Genomic DNA, 19847 nt, shown 5'->3' with positions numbered 1-19847 from the left:
GGATATAAGCAGAGTCAGGGAGATCACACTCTTTTCATCAAACCCTCAGTTTCAGGGAAAGTCACGACCTTGATAGTCTATGTGGACGACATAATTATGACTGGAAATGATGAGAAGGAGAAGCAAGCCTTGAAACAATGTTTGATCAAAGAATTCGAGATAAAAGATTTGGGGAGATTGAAGTATTTTCTAGGGATAGAGGTGGCTCAGTCTAGACAAGGTATCTTCATCTCGCAGCAAAAGTATGTCATCGATCTTCTTAAGGAAACAGGAATGCTCGCAAGCAAACCAGCTGCAACACCTATAGAGCCGAACCATAGACTTGGAGAGGCCATTGGAGATCAAGCAGTAGATAGAGAGATGTACCAGATATTAGTTGGAAAACTTATTTATCTTGCCCACACCCAGCCGGACAAAGCATATTCTGTTAGCGTCATTAGCCAATTCATGCATGACCCCAAGGAGATTCATCTTCAAGTTGCCTACTGTGTGCTTCATTACTTGAAAGCTAATCCTAGGAAGGGGATAATGTTCAAGAGAAATTCTGAGCTTGTCCTTGAAGCCTACACAGATGTAGATTACGCAGGGTCCCTTATGGATCGGAGATTTACTTCAGGTTATTGTACATTCCTTGGAGGCAATTTGGTAACATGCCGAAGCAAGAAGCAAAATATTGTAGCCCGGTCAAGTGCAGAAGCTGAGTTTAGAGCAATGGCACAAGGTGTCTGTGAGTTGTTATGGCTGAAGATTATACTGGAAGACTTGAAGATTAAATGGAGTGGGCCAATGAAACTCTACTGTGACAATAAATCAGCAATCAACATTGCACATAATCCAGTGCAACACGATCGAACTAAGCACATTGAGAAAGACAGGCATTTTATCAAGGAAAAACTAGAAAGCGGATTAATTTGCACATCATACGTTCCCACGGGAGGTCAATTGGCAGATGTTCTTACAAAGGGACTCAACCGTGTTATCTTCCAAGAAATTATTTCCAAGCTGGGAATGGTTGACACTTATTCACCAGCTTGAGGGGGAGTGTGGAAAAATATGAGTTAGTCTCCTTGATTAGTGGTAGGTTAGCACTAGAATTGTGTAAATATTTGTTTCCTAGAGTTTAGGGATTTGATTGATAGAGAATCAAGGATTCCTGATTATAGGATTTTCAAAATTAAGTTAGTTGCTGATTTTTCTCTCTGTAATTTCTTATATATAGCCCAACAGAGGCTCTTGTAAAGATATTAACAGATTCAATATTGTTTATCGTGATTCCAGCCACCTTATATGTTTTGTATGTGCCTTGAAAAATGATTAATTGATAATCAAATCTATAAGCAATCTGCATTAGGAAACAATATTGACTTTTGGTTATGTTAGGAGAATTAACTTGGGTGGGTTCAATTCTCTTTTGATGCTTACTGTGTTTTTACTTTTCTAATTCTTTTTGCTGTTGTATTCTTCTGATTCTGCTTACCGGTAATTGGTGATCAACTCTTTCAACTTACTCAGTTCGAAGAAGATACTAGCATCACAGAAATATCAGAGTTCATATCTAAAACATAGGATAGGAGATAAACATATGCTCTTATTTTCTATTTCTTTGTTATCCAGAACAGTCTATATTCCATCCCCATGTATAACTGTATAAGTCAGTTTCTGTACATTATTATAAATAGACTTTTATAGTTCAAACGGTTGTCACAAAAGAACAAAGGTTATTACATTTTAATTTGAACCATATACATTTGCCCAGAATACCTCTCAGAAAGAGAACTTATTTCTAAAACCCCAAAGAATGCTAATTGATTTTTTTAGATCTCGGTTGTTCATCTGTAACTGTGTGATTTTCCAGCATCTTCCTTTTAACTCAATCCCCACGCCTGCAAAGGTGAAAATCAACACAAATTTTCCATATGTTAATTCCAATGTCAATAGATATATCCCTAACATTGTTCTTGCTGTAGAACTTTATAGTGCCAAATGATATGCAGACAAAAACAAGAGACTGAAAGTTGAAACTATTTACACACACATTGTTATTTGTTCCTTTCTTAATATTGAGAAGAAAAACAATTTACCTGAATTCTACCATCAGAAGTTCCAATCACCAAGACTTCATCTCTATCAAGAGCCATGCATAGAACCTTACTAGTCCCACCGGTTTGTAGTGTTTCCACTCTAACATGCTTTTTCCTGCACCAGACTTCCACTATCCCACCCTTGCACCCCAAATATATTAACTCTGAGCTTATGGCCATGGCTCGAACTTCCAGTGTAGATGGCAGTGATCCGATCATATTGTAATTTGAAGCACTCCATATCTTTTTTATACACAAAACAAACCGTTACCAAACATATTTCACAATGCTGAAGTTAAAAAAAAAAGAATTACTCAATGAGCTTAATTGGTCTTCCACAGCTTACATTTGGCATATGGCATGCAATTGAAAGCAAATTGAGAAAGAAGAATGCCCTTCATTAATTTCAACTATAACAAATGCTAACACATTTTATTATTTATAAAGAAGGAAAGAAAAGAAACTGTGTGATCCTCTTTATACTTGACAAATTACTTCTCTTCACCCTCCAAAATAAAGCCTTTACCGTCAAAAGTGGAAGTGTGTAATGCAATCAAGAAAATTACCAAAAAATCAAATTTCATTGTAAAATCTGGTTATTCTTTGCAGTTGCTAAAGATTAGACAATAGGTCATTTATACACGTGGAGGACATGGGGATTTTATTTTTTATTTGGTAAATAATATAGAATTTATTCATTTTTTCTTATTTTCTTTTTCCTCTTTTTTCTTTGCTTAAAGAAGTACCTTGACAGCTGCTCCATCCAATGGAGAGCTGGCTGAATATACTAGTCCCTCGTGAACTTGCAAAGCATGGACAGGATTTGCTTTCCCTATCAATTTTCTAGACCCATTCTGAATGGTACAGATTGTTCCTGTGGTCAAATCTATTTCCTGAAAAATCATGAAAATTCGTATGTCATATAATTCTGATGTTAACAATGAGATGGGCTCAGAGTTGTGCAGATGCAAATAAGATGGTGCAATTAAATTTTGATACCTGAATACTGTTGTTGTGGCATCCACAGTACAATTTTCCGTGTGAAAGAGCCAAGCACTTTGCATATTTGTTAGGATTCAACAATTTGGACCCTCCGTTCCATGAGTGCAACTGATAAAGAATACCAAATAAAAGTTTAGTTTAAATATCTCTGCAACTTTTTTAATGCACCTTAGCCAGATACTAATATCTGAACCTATTACCATCCAAACCAAAAAATTTAGATAACATAGCGATGGTGAAAACAGTAATAAGTTTTAGCACTTGAACAAATGAAAATGACTGAAAAAAGGGAATAAGATATAACATTATCAATTTCTCTTGACAGGTTAAGTAATTGACTAATTGTGATGGCCTGCAAACAATTGCCCTGCTTATGAAATGAAGGTCAAACCATCCTCTTTACTGTTAATTACAGGAATAAAAAGGATTTGGTAGGTAAATGGATGGACTTCATATCATACCTTGACACCAGCTCCCTGTGGAATGAAGCATGAAATGCTGTTTGCAACTACTAGATTATTGACCTGTTCCTTCATATCGTGAATTTGTATGCAGTTCATCACTTCATTCCCAATTGTCCAGACCTAGTATTGGAGAAATAAGTGTTAAAGCAGTTCAAACTACGTCATGATACTCATGAGTTAGAGGGATCAACAGAACATACCCTCACACTTCTATCAAGTGAACCACTGTATAGTCTTTCCCCTGACTGTAGAATTGCCAAGCTGGTAACTGCCTTGGTATGTTCTCTGGTTTCTTGGACAAGCTGAACCCTACCATTACCAGTCCAGACCTTCATAATTTGGAAAATCATGTCATTAGACTCAAAATTCGCAAAGTTCTTGTTGTTGCTATATTGTAAGTTACATGAGGTTTTTATGGGGATTAATAGCTTAATCGTGCCAATCCTACATAATTAATATCACAAGCACTGTTTTATATTCTGCCAATGCATCTGACTGTACCAATGCTAACTGATGGTAGTCGTGTCTAAAGCTTTACTGGACATTTTCTCTTAAATTGAAGGACCATTTTTCAATGGAAAGCTAATCATCTTGGGAGTGGGGAAATAGATCACCATAAAAGAATCTTCCAACTAACTGGCAACAAATGGAAAATGTGCACGAGCATATGCTCCTTATTCATCCAACCATCCACTTGTGCATTTGTGCCCACAAACTGATTGTATTAACTGATGTGTATATCCATAAAAACCACTCGAAACCAATGAACACTGAACTAAATATTAAGAATGAGATGCCATGGTAGCTCATGGACGTATATTCTTTTACGTGTCGCTTACATATGGTTTCTGTTTGATCTATGTATATATTTGGTACATTGTTCCTTGTTGACATTATGCACTGATATGCTCTATATATTCATTTCAGGATCTGCATGTGTAGTGTCTACAAGATAATGCAACCAGTCCATGACTAAAGTCTCCATCTATCAGTATGATTTAGCAATTTAGATAAGTTGAAACTGGAAAGCAGGAAATTACATGAAAATAAGATAAGTTGTCTTATTTACCTTTATTGTTCCATCTGAATGGCCAGAAATTATCTTTTCTTTAAAGCAAGCTATTGACAACACTTCTCCATTTATGCTACAATCTTCTTCAACTAATTCTTTATGATTCCACATGTCCTGATGCCAAAAATCAAAATATTTCGTTTAGGTAATTCCTCTTTCTGGAAGAAGATAACACTGAAGTTCGACAACTTACAGCACTAGACTCATGCCCTTCTGATAAAACTTTCAGCATATCAAATGCAACGACAGAGGATTTCTTAAGCTCTCTCAGACCCTTCAAAATATCCTTCATGTGGGACGTTAGATCTTGCAGTCCCTCTGAATTCAGAATGTCAAACAAGTTTAATTTTCAGTACTTACGGAACTAAAAAGCCAGGAATAGATGGAAAATGCAAGGCAAGCATACTAAATTTGATTGAATAAACCACGAGAAACCTACTAAAATGAAAAGAAAAATCCAATATGCAGATATTACCTTGAGTGTGGTCACATACCAAAGAGAACCACCACTTCATTTTTATTGCCATATATTTTTGTATGAATATATGACATTGATTATTATTTTTTCAGTGTATTAATTTTTTTTTTTTCAGTAAATACAGTGTTCTTTATTTTCCTAAAGAAGGAAGTTATACACACTTCTTATGATTTCTTTTGGGTGGTTTGGATTGGGTGACACAACCTTTAAGAGTAACTATTCTTGACGCTAGCGACTGTTTTTATGGATGACACTATTCCCTTGAAAGCATCATGAACAAAATGGCATTGATTTAGTTCAAAGTGTTGTCAAAACGCTTCATTTAATGTATGGAAAGACTTAAATCAAAGAGATCCTGGTAAATTTGTCTATCTAAATTATAAGCGAGTTGCACTAAATGTTACAGCAATGTCCACATATAAATAGACAACTACCCACCAGGATCACGGATGAAGCTGTTCAAAGCAAGCATGGAAAGGGCTCTATCTTCGGTGTCCTTTGCAGACTTGAATATTGATACAAAGCGCTTGAGCAAGCAGACTCGAGCTGCTCCTCTTAATCCTGTGTCTGGAAGAACTGTGAGCATGTGTACGAGCCATGTGGCTGACACAAAACATGCTGAACATAATTCTGCATATCTACTCTTTAAGCCTTCTGATAAGGCCTCAAACAGCAAACCGAATTCATGGCTGACTAGCACAAATGCCATTCTTCTCTCCCATTCATCAGCAGCCTTCTCTTCTTCCTAGAAATGCAAATTATAGATAAAATATAATGACATTAGAAGAAAAAATCTTTAATACTTTTGCAGATATAATCAAATAAACAAAACACAAAGAATACGATAATAGGAAAAGTGGCAGCAATTCGATACTATGGTATATTTTTTAAAAATAAACAAATGCCAAAATATGAAATGTCCAAGCTAACCAAAGTTTCTTGTATCTCTCCAGATTTGTTGCTTAGCTGCTCCTTTCGCATTAGAGACCTGTAACTTTTTTCAAGTCCTGCACGTTTTAGGAGAAAAGCCCGCAAAAGGGGTTCTCCAGAAGATGAGAATCTCCCTTGCAAGGACAAGATTGTCTCAGCAGCTGCTATTTGGACAGCAGGGAAGTCTGAATTTCTAAGGCATGAAATAAGGGTATCTATTGCCTCTTCTCGATATATACTCATCTTTCTTGGCTCCACCTGCAAACCAAAATACTATTGGTTAAATTTCTATTACAAATCATTCTTGACTCAGTTTAACTAGCGCACACACAAGAGTGCATGCGTGCAACAAGAGAGAGAGTTCCAAACCAGGAGGTCAAGCTGGAGGAGGAGACCGGCCACAACAGCACATTGATCCTGGAGGGCTGTCTGTAGATATATGAGAAGGGTGTGCATAGTACTAAAAGTACCTTCATCCTTTATTATATGGAGGATCTGCTCATTAAATGTCCTCCTGGAGATAAGAAAACATTGAAAATCCTTCATGTTAATATAAGCCCCAGTTATTGGAAGCAATCTCAATATGATACCCATGACTAGAGACAGCAAATCAACAAAAAAAATACCTGTTTAATTTAACTAATTCAGAGAGAAAGTGAACTATCTCAAACCGTTCTCCATCATTCGCCCCTATGAAGCTCCCCAAAACAGGAGCCAGTTCAGCCTTATCAGCAATGACGTTCCTGCACTTGCCATCCTCCTGCATGCATCTCAACAAGATCCCGACTGCCGCAATCCTTTCCTCTGCCCACTCAGCTTCCAAGCTGTTCACAATACTTTCAACCACTTTTTCTGAGATCACACTCCTAACAATTTCGGTAACAGTACTCTCCTCAGCACTTCCAAGAATCTGTCCCAGCAAAAGCACTGAAGCTGTTTTTGGTTTCATACACATCTTAAGCAAATCATTCTCTTTCTTACTGATAACCATTAATAGGGAATCCACCATGTCCATCTCTACAAGGCTCATGGTGGAAGGCCTTAACAGATAAATCAACACAACAGCCTCGTGCAGACCCTTGTTGAAAAGAGCAACAACACATTCCACATCAGAATCAACTTGTGTAAGTGTCTGGATCACACCATTGTCTCTTGACCCCAGTTCAGACAGAAGAAAAACTGTGGCCCTCAGAACCCGGGGATCAACAGAATTGAAAAGGATCTCGACAAACCCATTAATAACTGGAGGTTTCGAAAGCATAGTTTGAATCTCCACCTCCAAAATAGCTTCTTTCCAGAAGCGCTCAATTCGGAGGACTGCTGTTTCAGACTCCTCCAGTATCTCTGACATACAGAGATTGGTGATAGCGAGTCTCAGCTCGCTAACTGTGCCATCAATGGTGGCCTGGGTTATTACACTGTTAGGAGAAGTCGAATGCATCACTGGGTTGAAAATTTGTTCACTTTCCTGGTGAGAGTTCTCGGATTGGATCAGAGTTGAGCTGGGATTCTGTTCTAGCCAGCTTGCTATGAGTCGTTTGAGTACATAATTTGTTTTAGGCAAGTGACTATTATGCAGCTTCTGGCGCGTAATTGGGCATGAGGAGTTTCCCCTGTCAAGCCATTCTTGGATGGCTTTGCGTTCATAAGTCTGGCCTGTTTCAAGAGTGACTGGATCATCAAATATGTGACTGGTTATGGGACAGACAAAGTCCTTTGGAGGAGTATTTTTTCCGCCACCTGGTGGATTATCAATCTCTGCCATGAGAGGATCTGGTGAACTGATAACAGGAAAAATCCAAATATGAGGTAGCGCAGAAGACAATGTAATTTTGACGAGTATTTTCCTAAATTACACATACCGGCTTGATTCTGCAGAAAATGACAGCTTATATTTATGGGATTGGCTCTGTATAGGGTTGAAAAAAGCTAATTTTCCCTTGTTTTCCTACAAGACCAAGGACAATTTTTATGACTATAATAAATTACATAGATAAATCAGTCCATAGAAGATATCTGTATCTTGTTAGTATCGATTACCTCTGTTTCTACTTCAGAATCTGAAGAAGAAGAATCACTCAAGTGGGCATCAGAAGAAGACTCGAGTTCAAAATCAGAATCTCTTTTGGGTGAAGCTTTCAATTTCCTTGAAGATCTTTGTTTCATGAGGATTTGTGGAGAGACTCTTTCAGGACAAAAAGATGGAAATTTGGTTAGGCTTTTGCCACTGCCGCTGTGGAGCTCAACTGAGTTTTCTCCTTCAGCCCATATTGGCTGCATGAAATTGGAAGAAAAAAATAATGGGTCATACACATAACCAAGCTTCAACTTTTCAAACAAAATTTAGAGAAACTGCTGGTTGACTCTAAAAGTCACTGTTTCTACTACACAGACAAACATTGAAAATGTGCTAATAATTCCAAAACCCACAAGCATATATTATATTAAACAAATTTTGACAAAGAAAAAAGTTGAGAGAGAGAGAGAGACCTGTGATGCAAGGAGCTTGAATGATTCAATGAATTTAATTAACACATAATTAAAGAAGTACACTAATCAATTAAAACACCTTAAAAGGCGTAGCACTTTCATTAAGATATTATTTAGCATGTAATAATAATTTTTTTTACACCAAAGATAACAGGTGAAGGTAAAATATATAACAGAATTGCTGAGAAAAATTTGAGAGAGAAATACCCGTGATAGAGCTTGAATGATTCAATGAATTTAATTAACACATAATTAAAGAAGTATACTAATCTATTAAAACACCTTAAAATGCATATTTTCATTAAGATATTATATAGCATGTAATAATTTTTTTCACACCAAAATTAAAAAGGTAAAGGTAAAATATAACAGAATTACTGAGAAAACTTTCCTAGACTGATGCAAAGTTTCTCTATACTTCCTTCTGTCCTATAAGTTCCCAATCTCCTTAAATCTCAATTATTTATGAGTAGGCCTCACATAACCATTACTCCATTAGTAAGAATCCAAGCAACTGCAAGGATCCAATGCATCGATCCATGTGAAAACATTAAAATCAAATTGTTCATTTAAAAAAAAAAAAAAAAAAAAAAAAAAAATTATCTCATCAAATTTTGAATTATCTAGTGCAAGGTGACCCACTGATTGAATAGTTCAAAGTTTATGAGTTGTCACGCTTCATTTTCTAAGGAAAACTATATTAATTGCTATTTCATTTTCTTGCTTGACAAAGTCAAAGATGAAGAGCAAACACAAACAAGAAACATGGTTTATATTTCAATGCACAAAAAGGAAAATGAAGACTCCAATTTATATCGAGGAAGAGGATCTCAACCCAAATTTAATTGAAAAAGAACTCCATTATTATTGCAATATTAGTAACAAGTAACAACAAGGTTAACCCATTCCTTCTAATGTCATTCCAGAGAGTCCCATGATTATTATGTTTAAAGGCCTTGATAACAACAGTAGTAACAATAATTATGATGGAAATTATCAAAACTTGAAAAGTAATGCAATATAAGAACTAATTGCAAATAGAAAATTGGTAAATTTAAAATTCAGTCAGTGAGAAGAGATTTATCTTATTGAACAATTAAGGTTGCATCAAGTAGAAACAGAGATAATTTGACAAAAATTAACATAAACCAAGGAACAATTTCAGAAAATAAAGCATTACATTATACCGTCCGTTTTGCAGTCCAGATTCTTCAGCTTTAATGTTCTCATCTTTGCTATATTTGAATTTATTTCCTTCTTCAAAAATTCTCATTACCAATGATGGTGGATCAATTCTTCGAGTTCCATCATTATTTCCCAAAAGCTCTTTGAAATACCCAACAAAAACCTTGCAATTCTCATCAAGCGCCTTCTCATAATCTCTCTCCAACTCTTTCAACTCCGAAGCTTGATAGCCACTCATGTTAGACAACAACCTTGTGGATGAAATTGATCCTCCTTTATCATCATTATCATTTGTCGAAAGGGATAGCAAAATTTTCGACCTTTGATTGTTATACCATTGAAGAAGAGGAAGAAAATGCATGAGAAACAATTCCTCGAACACGACGGATGCAATTTCCAATCTTGCCAAGTTAGGGTCGGTATAGAATATGTCAAGGAGGCTAAGAGCGGCATCGATGGGACGGTGACAAAGAGAGTAAGTGAGTGATAAAAGAAACGAACAAAATGGATTTTCAGAGTAAGAGAGGAGTAGCTTTTCCGCGAGCCGGAGAGAGGAAGATCTAGCGGAGTTGTTAGTGGTGGAGATGGCTTTTTCTAGAGTTTCAGCGGCAAGGTTTAGTGTTTTGAGGGTGATTTGGTCCCAAGATGGTATCTTATGGCGGAAGGTGGAGACAAGGCGGTGGCGGAGCTCGGACTGCGAGATTGTTTCCGAGATAAAGGCGGTGGTGTGGCCGATAATTTGGGCTGAAGTGGTGGTGGTAGTGGACATGATGGTGGTGGTGGTGGGAAAAAATGGTGAGTTTGAGAGGGTTTTGTTCGGTTTTGGGTTTTGAGTTGGGGAAGAGAGTATCAATTTAGGAATAAAAAAACGGAAATCTTTGTTGATTGTGCTGGCGCGAAAACTATAGGACGGCATTTGAAATGACCTAGCGTACCCTTGAGTTGTAAATGTCCTTGGGGTCATACCCGGTTTTTGGACTGATCAAAATCAATCACTATAGCAATTTCTTGGAACCTCTTTCACTTAATTTATTTATTTATTTTTCCCTCCCTCTTTCAATTTATCCAATCACCTGTTTTGATTTATAATATTTGCTATGTAACATTACTTGAGAATAGGTAAACTAAAAATACCAGTCTTTTACAAGATAAGAGTGTAATTTAAGCAAGTGAATCTGAAACTATCTCAATATACATTTATGGTTTGGATTATAAATTTATAATTCGACTGTAATTATAGTTGAGCTTGAAAATGGTATTGAACAATTTAATCTTAATAAAAATTTGACATATATTACTATTTCAAGAATAAGACAAGAAGGTGCTCTCATAACAATTTAATCTGAATTGTCTAATAAATGATACAATGTAACAGTTAATAAAAAGAGATCATAAAAGTAATCTTGATAGCCTTACTATTATTATAATTATAATTATAATAATAATTATTATTATTAATCCGATCAACAATTGATCTAACTCGGTTTATGAAGGAAAGAAAATTTCAATTGGATTAAGTCCGTCCATCCCACGTTCCTGGGTTACACTCCTCCTCCACAAAGAATTATAGAGGGCTATTTAGGTATTTCAGGGTTGTATTGTTACAGCTGTTGCCCGGTGGCGAAGTTTTATCAAGCAAAATGAACCGAGCTAATGTGGTAATTTAATGGATTCGAAATTCCGCCGCAAAACTGAAGTGGAAGAAAGAATTAAGAACAGGTATGCCGTCCATGCCGGCTTGACCGTTTATGCAAACAACTTTCCATAACTCAAAATTTGCTTCTTCCTTTTGTCATTCGGCTTTTGCATAAAATATATATATGTACATGTACGCCAAGTGGAATTCTCATCCTAAACTATACAACTTGTGCGTTCACATAAGCCCTCATTGTTTGTTGCAGGTAAAATACTACTCGCGCGGTTGTAAATGTAAAAACATACATTGATATATTATAGGACCTTCCATTTTTTTATGTGAAAATTTAGATTCTGAGGTTATTTTTTAAGTAATGCCACGATAATAATAATGATGATCTGTTTTCAAAGAATTTCACATGAGGAAAGTTGAATGTTACCCTGTATTTTATAGTACAACCATTTGTACTTCTCCAACCGAAGGTAGTATGATTGTTACTCTTTATATATATATATATATTGACCAATATATATATAAAGAGTAACAATCATACTTCAATGGGAGCAGCCAGATGCACTTGGGTGGGAAACAAATATATCCCTCTTGAATGCATTTATAGGAGAGTTGTTGGACACTTCAAACTCAATTCTTTCGGATAATGTTCGTGTGAAATGCAGTTTGGATGAACTTTGTCCACCCTGCTGACGTGACTTCAATGAATTTAAAATAAGTATTCAAAAGCAAAAATTAAAATTAAGTTGAGAATTGCCCAACTATTCGGATTTAATCCATTTCTATTACTATATAATCAAGCGGCGTGAACAGTTCTTGCAAAACCTTCGTTAACTCTAGCGCCAAATTTCAAGCAGGTGACAGTTCAGAAATCCAGCAACTCAACCCGACGAACGAGCGAAGCTTCAAGTAATGAAACCCGGCTCGAAAATTGTGTGAATGGAATCCAGTGGTGGTGAAGAACTGAATGGCGGCGGATCTGTGATCGACAAATTTGAACCAGCAAGAATGGATGATTGAATGGAACGACGGACGGTGGGCATGAACCAGCGATGAAGAGGTGAGCAAAGATAGTCGACAATGGCGATGTGGTGGTGGCGTTGAACATAACCGACAAGAAGCACGGTTGTTTTTACCGGCGTTTAAGAACGACGCGATGAGCTCGGCAAGGATGGTGGGCGACTATGAACTAAGCTTGGTGGTAATGAGCTCGAAGTTAGGCCAGCGAGCTCGGATGATGGAGGTGAAGAAACGAAGGTGAACAATGCAGATGGTCTTTCTTGGAGAGAGAAAAATGATAAACAAAAAAAATAAGCAAATTTTACAGCAATGGGTGAATAATTGGGCAATACCCAACTTAATCATAACTTTTGCTTTTGGACACTTTTTAAATTTATTGGGCCACATTAGCAGGTTGGACACAAGCATTGTCTAATTTTTTATAGGGCAAAGTCAAAAAAATATCCTTAATGTTTTATTTTTGGGCAAATAACACCTATATCGTTTATTTTGGATATATAACTCTGTTAAGTTTGAAAAAATGAGCAAAGAAGGGCTTATGTTGTGTATATAAGTCCGTTAAGTTTGAAAAATGTGCAAAAAGGGCTTGAAATCACTATTAACTTATTAAGATAAAAAAATTCTGAAAACACCCTTATCTCTTCCTACAATGCCTTTATAAAGGCAAAGTGAGAAAAACACCACTAATGTTTACATTTTGAGCAAATTACGTACACACTTATCCTTTATTTTGAATATATAAGTACGTTAAGTTTGAAAAAATATGACAAAAAATGGCTTGATATCATTGTTTCGTTAAAAAATTATTCATGTGTAGGGCCGGTAGGTATTTCTTAAAAATGTCACATTTAATTAGGTATTTTTCTTATATTTTTTTTTAATTAGGGACACTTTAGTCTTTTTAGCATTTAGGTCCTTGTTTATTTTAAAATTGAATGTTATAGACTTTTTATAACATAGAAGGGGTTATACACTTTATATGCATACCATAGAAAAATAGAAATGCTGTTTGCTCGCTACCCTTCTTTATAATTAAACTTGCTTAAAGAACATGTATGGTAGATTTATACAATTGTAAGATTCTCCTCCTATTTGATGAGAAGATATTGGGTGAGTTAAACATACCGCGTAATTAGTATGTTCACTTAATAAAAATGTATAATATTAATTTATTGAGAGCAACTTTATTGAATGTCAATTTAACCAACCCGGTCCGCCTTTATTGGGACACGTTTAAAATCATCTTTATAGGGTTATGGCCAAGTTTGAAAAGAGAGTTTAAAACTTGCAAAGTCCTTGAACAGTTTCGATTAATAATTAATTCAAAATTTTATCTTAGGTTTGTTTAAATTTGAACAATTTCTTAAAACAATATGTATATCAAAGCGTTCATAAAACGCTGGACTCGACTTGGATGTGGGGGCATCCCGGACAAAATTTGGAGAAAATAAAATTCATTGTTTAGATGGGTTTAGAAAAATGGTGCCCACTCTGTAGGCATTCCTAATCTAACAAGATGTTACAACTGGAGAAAGTATACAATATCGTCACTAATGTTAATTCGTTGTTTCCTAAAATCAAGGAAAATATACCCCGACTTGCAGTTGCAACTACAAACAATTTTAGAATTAGAAGTGGTTGTACCACATACTATTTCAAGTATATGCATTATTTCAAGTACATGCATATATATAAACACAAACTCGCACCAACTTCATTACACAGGCTACGGGCCTCGTAGTTACAATGATTCGAACCGGGCTAGAGCCAACTTGGGCCTGCTGACTACACTGCGTTGTAGTTCCTAATATCAGCGAGTCAGGCCAGTCCTACAGGCCACAACCAACAGGCCGTATTCTAGTTTTAGAAATTCTTTGCTTATAAAACATTTCAAACTCAGTTGCTCCCAGACCAATCCGGTGGATATATGTTTGGTAAAGGGTATACAAGTCACATGACCCAAACACCACTCTAGAAAAAGGAAATTGTAAGTGAACCAATGCACACATGACAAACAAAAACATCACAGCCCATATATGCAAACATGTATATATATATGGTCATGACATATAGATACAACAACTGATGCATGTGACACCTCTAATGTGCCAAACCAAACATACAAAATGAGATGATCGTTTGTTGGAATGGGGTCACACCTTAAATTCTGCCCCTCATGATTCTTGAATTGCCCTTGTGCAGACATGAAATGGCAGTTTTTTAATACTTTCTTCTTAGATTTTTCATGAAATACAAACAACAGTCTTGTCAATATGTTCTTTTTAGTATTATTGTGAAGAAAAATTCTTCAAAGCATCGAAGTGTACTTTAGTTGGAGGCATCAAATTTTGATCCTATATATACATATATAATTGTTGTAAAAGGTTTTCACTCTAACGCAAACTTTGAAAGTAGGAATTAAGAAATAAATTGAAACAAACAATATTTCAAATATGTGCAAAGCACAAGAATATTTTTGATTGCTTATACAACCATTTTTGAAGATTGTAGAGAACAAAATCAGCATAATATATGTGCAACCAATTAATTACATAAGAAAAACTCTCATATTGTGTTTGGATGCAACGAATCAACGTCTTGAAATTGATATTGAAAGAAATTCGATCAACTTAAACTTTAAACTAAGTTTCTTCAATTCCAAATCCAATATACCAATTCTTTGCTTCCAAACGTAACATCAGATCAACTCAGTCTTAAACTTGTACTAGGTCATAGATGGTGTTCAGAATTAATTAATTAATTACAATCTCATATTGTCAATCTTTTATTAACGACCCTATATATATATATATATGACTCTATGTTAACCACATCGGTGCCTCTGGGTCCTCAAGAAAGAATATCTTTAAGGAGCCTATAATGTCTATGACTCTATAGGTCAAAATACACATCATGACTTTGTAATTGATCAAAACATCTTTGCTTTATAAATTTTCAATTTTTTGCCTGTGTTGTCCGAGTTTTAAAACTGGTATATACTGTTGTTTGTGTGATTTCAGTCCAACCAAAAATAATCATTTGAAGAAATCATAATATTGAAAATAGAATATATATATATATATATATATGCAATGCTTATACAACAATTAGTTAAACAAGAAATTAGAAAATAGTGCTGCATGCAGCATATAAAATGATTGATATTCATACTAGATGGCGGCATATACATGAAAGCATTGTAGTAACCGATAATTAAAAGGAAGCAGCAGAGATAATTAAGCTTAATTATCCTAAATTAGATAGTTTCAAGGACACTTTGAAGCCTCAATCAATATTCCACACTAAATTAATTTCAACATAAATGCATAGCATCATGAGCAATCAGCCTTAGAGATTTTTAATTAGCAGATTGACTGCTCATGATGTTATATCATTTCATGAAGCTCCTGTACGTGTGCCTGCAGCCGTGTCCAAAATATCTCTATCGGAAACCACCACCCATTGCCGGAGCCCAGTAATCAGCTCCATTGTCACTCCCAACTTGCATTGTGCACGATATTGGAACTAGGCACAGCCCTCTACTCCTCAAGTCCTTCTTTGGTTCGTCATGAGAATCCTAAAAATTAATTCGTATTCAGAAAAGGAAAAGTTAATATTACTAATTATATTTGAATTTTTTTAACTGTTGCATGTATAATTTTCTTGTACACAAATATTACAATAAGAAAGAGGGAGAAAAAAAAAAATTTGTATTGGGCAAGAGGTACCTGCTCTGAAGCTCCCTTTCTCTTGATGCAGTTGTCATTCAACAGCTATTTGAGAAATAAAGTTTAAAAAAAGGATCAAATTCAACTGAAGCAGTACTCCCTAAATATTCTTTCATATATTTTAATCAAGATTAAAGTCTATAAAGCTGAAAACATTGTGCTTTTAAACACTTTCTTTGCAGGAAAGAGAAAAACACAGTAGTAAATTAATTGTTAGCCTTTTTAAATACAGGCCAGCTTCTCTATATATGCCTTTGAGGAGGTAATGGATCCAATGAAGCATATATACCTGACCAGGGTCTTCAGGAAACAAACAATTCCTCTCCCCTTGAACCTACAAAAACAATTTCAATCATTAATCAATTAATGCCACATATTAAATTAACACACATATATATATACACACACACATATGTGTGTGTATATATATATATATATAAATAGAGAGAGAGAGAGAAAGAGAGATTGTGTGTGTGTGTTGCTTTGGGAGGTGAGAAATATAAGTTGATGTGGTGTCTTACAGAATGTTGCTGCCTTCTATTTCCTGATCCACTGCCCAAGTACGGCAAGCTAAGAGCCTGCATTCAAGGGGGAGGAGATAAGTTTTTTGGAATTTCAATAACCAAAGAATGTTAGAGCAACTTTGAGAAATGGGACTTTAACTATATATATATGTGTATGCGTGTGTGTGTCTGTGCCATCACTAGCTGGTTCACAGTATTCTGAAATATATATATATATATATATATAAGAATATATAGGAAGAAACATCACCTCAATTTGATTCTGAAGGAATCTAATGTACCCAATAGCTTCTAACAGGACCGAAGCTGTGTCAGTCTAAACAGAAAGAAAGAAAGAAAAAGGCCATCACAACCTCTGAAAGTCATGTTTCATGTCTTCTTTACTAGTATAAGAAAACTTTCAGTCTTTGGAAAGAAGTTCTCTTTAATGGGTGTTCTCAAAAATAATTATGTGTTTAATTATAGACAAGTATAGAGATTATTATACCTTCCCAAATGGAGAAACTAGCTGGTGAAGAGCCGTGATTCTATCACCTAATTTCTCCTTCCTCACCTGGGGTTAGAAATTATAAATACAAAAAGAAAGATTAGATGATGGTTTCAATATTGCAATAATTGATCCAATTTCTATCTGATTGAATGATTTTTTTTTCCCATTCTTGAATGGATGAGGTAAGATCACAAGAGGTATAAGAATCTTAATGCTTGAAGAAAGACAACCAAGAAAGACAATATATAGTACGTTATCATCCAAAGATGTATGAGAGAGACTGGGAGAGTCATGAGTTGTGTTTTGCTACCTTGAATGTAGACTGAGTTGAAGAAGGTTGAACCCTGGCTTTCTTAAGTGCCCCACCAGTCGCCGTGCTGTCACACTAGAGAGAGAGAAGAATAGAGAAGATCATTAAGAACCCTAATTAATTGGCCATATTGGATAAATTAAACTAACAAATTAAACAAGTTCATAAAAATTAATGCATTTTAGTTCCAAGAGTCAGCTGGATAATCTTCAAATAAGAAAAATTAAATCCATAAGCTAGCCCACATGATCCAAACACAAAAAAATTGATCTCAAAATCATAATTTTTGATTTCTTAAAAAAAAAAACCTTATATATACCTCAGAGGAACGGTCTGGCGGTGGATGCCTCCCATCTGCTTTGTTGTTAGAAAAATCTAGCATGTTACTACTTAAACTTGTAACACAAGACTTTGGAGATGAAACTGGCATCATTTGAGACCAAGTAGGTTTTGGTGTCTGGTATTCGACATTTCTTGGACCATACATATAGCTGTTTGCTGAGGTCTCTTGCTTTACGTCTGCAACAGAAATATTTGAAGACTGGTTCTGGTGTAATAGTTGATCTTCCCAATTTTCCAACTTGGGTTGAATATTATTGCTCAATCCAGAGTACTTATCTTCTTCACTCACTAATCCACCCCTGCAAATTTCAATTTCTTATAATCAGCATATATATAGAATATTAGTAGATAGAGTAATTAAGAGAAGATGACAAATGAAAGTTATTCCATTTCTAGATCAAGCACATGGGTTCTTAAAGTTACAAAACAACAAAGATATATGAGGCCTTGAAGTATATCTGTAACACAGAAGACTTGTTAACAAATAGTCTATGTAACCCACGCGAGAGAGAGAGAGAGAGAGAGAGATAGGGAGAGTATTCAATTTTTAGATCTAAGAACTTATATAAGTGACGAGGACATGCAACTAAGTTGAAGTATGGTTTGGAGGTATAAAGCATATTAGTCTGAAGTGTGTCGGCAAGTGATTGCACGTATTCGGAATTCAAAAAATTAATTAACCATTCGAGATTTCGAAGTGGCTAGCTCTTCGTTACCAAAAAAAAAAAAAAAAAAAAAAAAAATGAAAGAAGAGAGAAGTGTGTCTTAGTTTCAAAAATCGATCGATACCCACGTACATAGCTTTGTATGTTGTTTGTGTGTGTGTGTGTGTGTGAGAGAGAGAGAGAGGGGGGGGGGGGGGGGGGGGGGGAGGATTTACAAGAGTAGTTGGCTCCAAGACTCTGGAAGCTCCTGGTTATGATCAAGCCAAGAAGATGACATGGGAAGTGAAGAAGATGTTGTGGGTCGTAGTGGTGAGTACTGAGGGAAGAAACTGTAAGAAGAAGGAGCTGCCAATAAATTAGGAGAAGGTTGTTGTGGTGGTGGTGGCCTCATGTTATTGATGTTCCACCAGTTAGGGCTTCCGGCCACCATTTGTTGCACCGGCGAGCTCTGCAGAACACCTCTATTCATCTCTAGCTTCCTCAACAACAAACAGATTCAATTTTCCCTTGTTTTCTTTCACTTTCTCTCTTCACTTTGCACTACTCTCTTTCACTTTAACTTTTCTTTCTTGAAGCTCCCAAACAGGTCTTTGGAGAAACTTTGTGAGGTCTCCTTACTTTAGTTTAAGTAGAGGAATTGAAGCTCTCACTCAAAGTCCTGTTTGATTTAGAGAGAGAATTTGAATATATCATAGGGTTTTGAGAACCTTTGTCTTTGTTTCCTTTCTTTCTCTTCTTCTTTATCAGATTTCCTTTTTCTTTCTTCCTTTCTTTTAATTTATGTCTTTCTTTGCTTTTCTCTTGCTTTTGCTTTATCTCAAAGTAGGGCAGAAAAGATGGTAACAATTCTCATTTAATTAAAAAAAAGTTAAGAATTGAAAAAAGATATAGATCCCGTTATAGTGACTATGAGTGCACCATATTTCCATCGTATCAAGCTAGGTGTCATGCTTTGTAAGGTAGAAATTTTTTAGATGGTCCTCATGACAAACACTATTGGACACGTAAGTCCGAACGAAAATAAAAAATAAATTATTTTTTACATTTTTTCAATACAATTAATTACATTTCTAATAATGATTGACTCGTATCAATAATCTCCAAACCATGTAATAAATTCTTGCTATTGCCATGTTAATTATCATGAGACCTGCATGCAGGTGATAAAATTTATTATTAAATGATAAAAAGTTAAAATAGTTAACAATTATCACTTGAAAGTGATTTACTTTTTATTGATCCAGCTTTATTAAACATCTAATAGCAAGTCACAACTCAAAAGTTGAACTTAAAGGTTTGAAGTCAAATGGAGAAAAGAGTAATTAAAGCTAGATACAATTTAGTAATCACATCTTTACAGGACAAATTAAAAAGAGTCACATCAAGACCAATTTTTTCCTTCTAAATGTTTACTATAA

At 35.4% G+C, this 19847-nt stretch overlaps 2 protein-coding genes across 2 annotated transcripts; both read right to left on the bottom strand.

Annotated features, from left to right (window-relative positions):
- Positions 1-1570: 1570 nt before the first annotated feature.
- On the bottom strand, positions 1571-10741 carry LOC132277186 (putative E3 ubiquitin-protein ligase LIN). Its single transcript, XM_059778961.1, has 15 exons — positions 9698-10741; positions 8068-8301; positions 7890-7975; positions 6654-7808; positions 6397-6541; positions 6028-6285; positions 5536-5842; positions 4813-4937; positions 4617-4733; positions 3748-3876; positions 3545-3667; positions 3081-3191; positions 2828-2974; positions 2082-2324; positions 1571-1883 (listed from the first exon to the last, which is right to left on the bottom strand). Exons 1-15 carry the CDS (start codon positions 10664-10666, stop codon positions 1866-1868), a joined length of 4167 nt encoding a protein of 1388 aa, XP_059634944.1. The 5' UTR covers positions 10667-10741; the 3' UTR covers positions 1571-1865.
- Positions 10742-15493: 4752 nt separating this feature from the next.
- On the bottom strand, positions 15494-19236 carry LOC132277188 (transcription factor bHLH68). Its single transcript, XM_059778962.1, has 9 exons — positions 18645-19236; positions 17742-18063; positions 17423-17497; positions 17110-17175; positions 16873-16938; positions 16620-16676; positions 16388-16432; positions 16099-16143; positions 15494-15947 (listed from the first exon to the last, which is right to left on the bottom strand). The coding sequence occupies exons 1-9, from the start codon at positions 18896-18898 to the stop codon at positions 15813-15815; spliced, it is 1065 nt and encodes a 354-aa protein (XP_059634945.1). The 5' UTR covers positions 18899-19236; the 3' UTR covers positions 15494-15812.
- Between the last annotated feature and the right edge of the window lie 611 nt (positions 19237-19847).

The sequence above is a fragment of the Cornus florida genome, unplaced genomic scaffold (genome assembly GCF_030987335.1).
Source record: "Cornus florida cultivar Cherokee Brave unplaced genomic scaffold, ASM3098733v1 CherokeeBrave_3.0.0_Hap2_Chr10, whole genome shotgun sequence".
Lineage (NCBI taxonomy): Eukaryota > Viridiplantae > Streptophyta > Magnoliopsida > Cornales > Cornaceae > Cornus > Cornus florida.
This window is presented reverse-complemented; position numbering and strand designations above follow the sequence as displayed.

Coding starts and splice junctions, on each gene's coding strand:
- LOC132277186 (XM_059778961.1), bottom strand. CDS start 10,666: ATGACCCCAAGGACATTTACAACTCAAGGGTACGCTAGGTCATTTCAA. Junction 6,542..6,653: donor GAATTAGTTAAATTAAACAG/GTATTTTTTTTG, acceptor TCTTATCTCCAG/GAGGACATTTAATGAGCAGA. Junction 3,668..3,747: donor CACTTGATAGAAGTGTGAGG/GTATGTTCTGTT, acceptor CTCCAATACTAG/GTCTGGACAATTGGGAATGA.
- LOC132277188 (XM_059778962.1), bottom strand. CDS start 18,898: ATGAATAGAGGTGTTCTGCAGAGCTCGCCGGTGCAACAAATGGTGGCC. Junction 16,433..16,619: donor ATAGAAGGCAGCAACATTCT/GTAAGACACCAC, acceptor TTGTTTTTGTAG/GTTCAAGGGGAGAGGAATTG. Junction 16,144..16,387: donor TTCCTGAAGACCCTGGTCAG/GTATATATGCTT, acceptor TTTCTCAAATAG/CTGTTGAATGACAACTGCAT.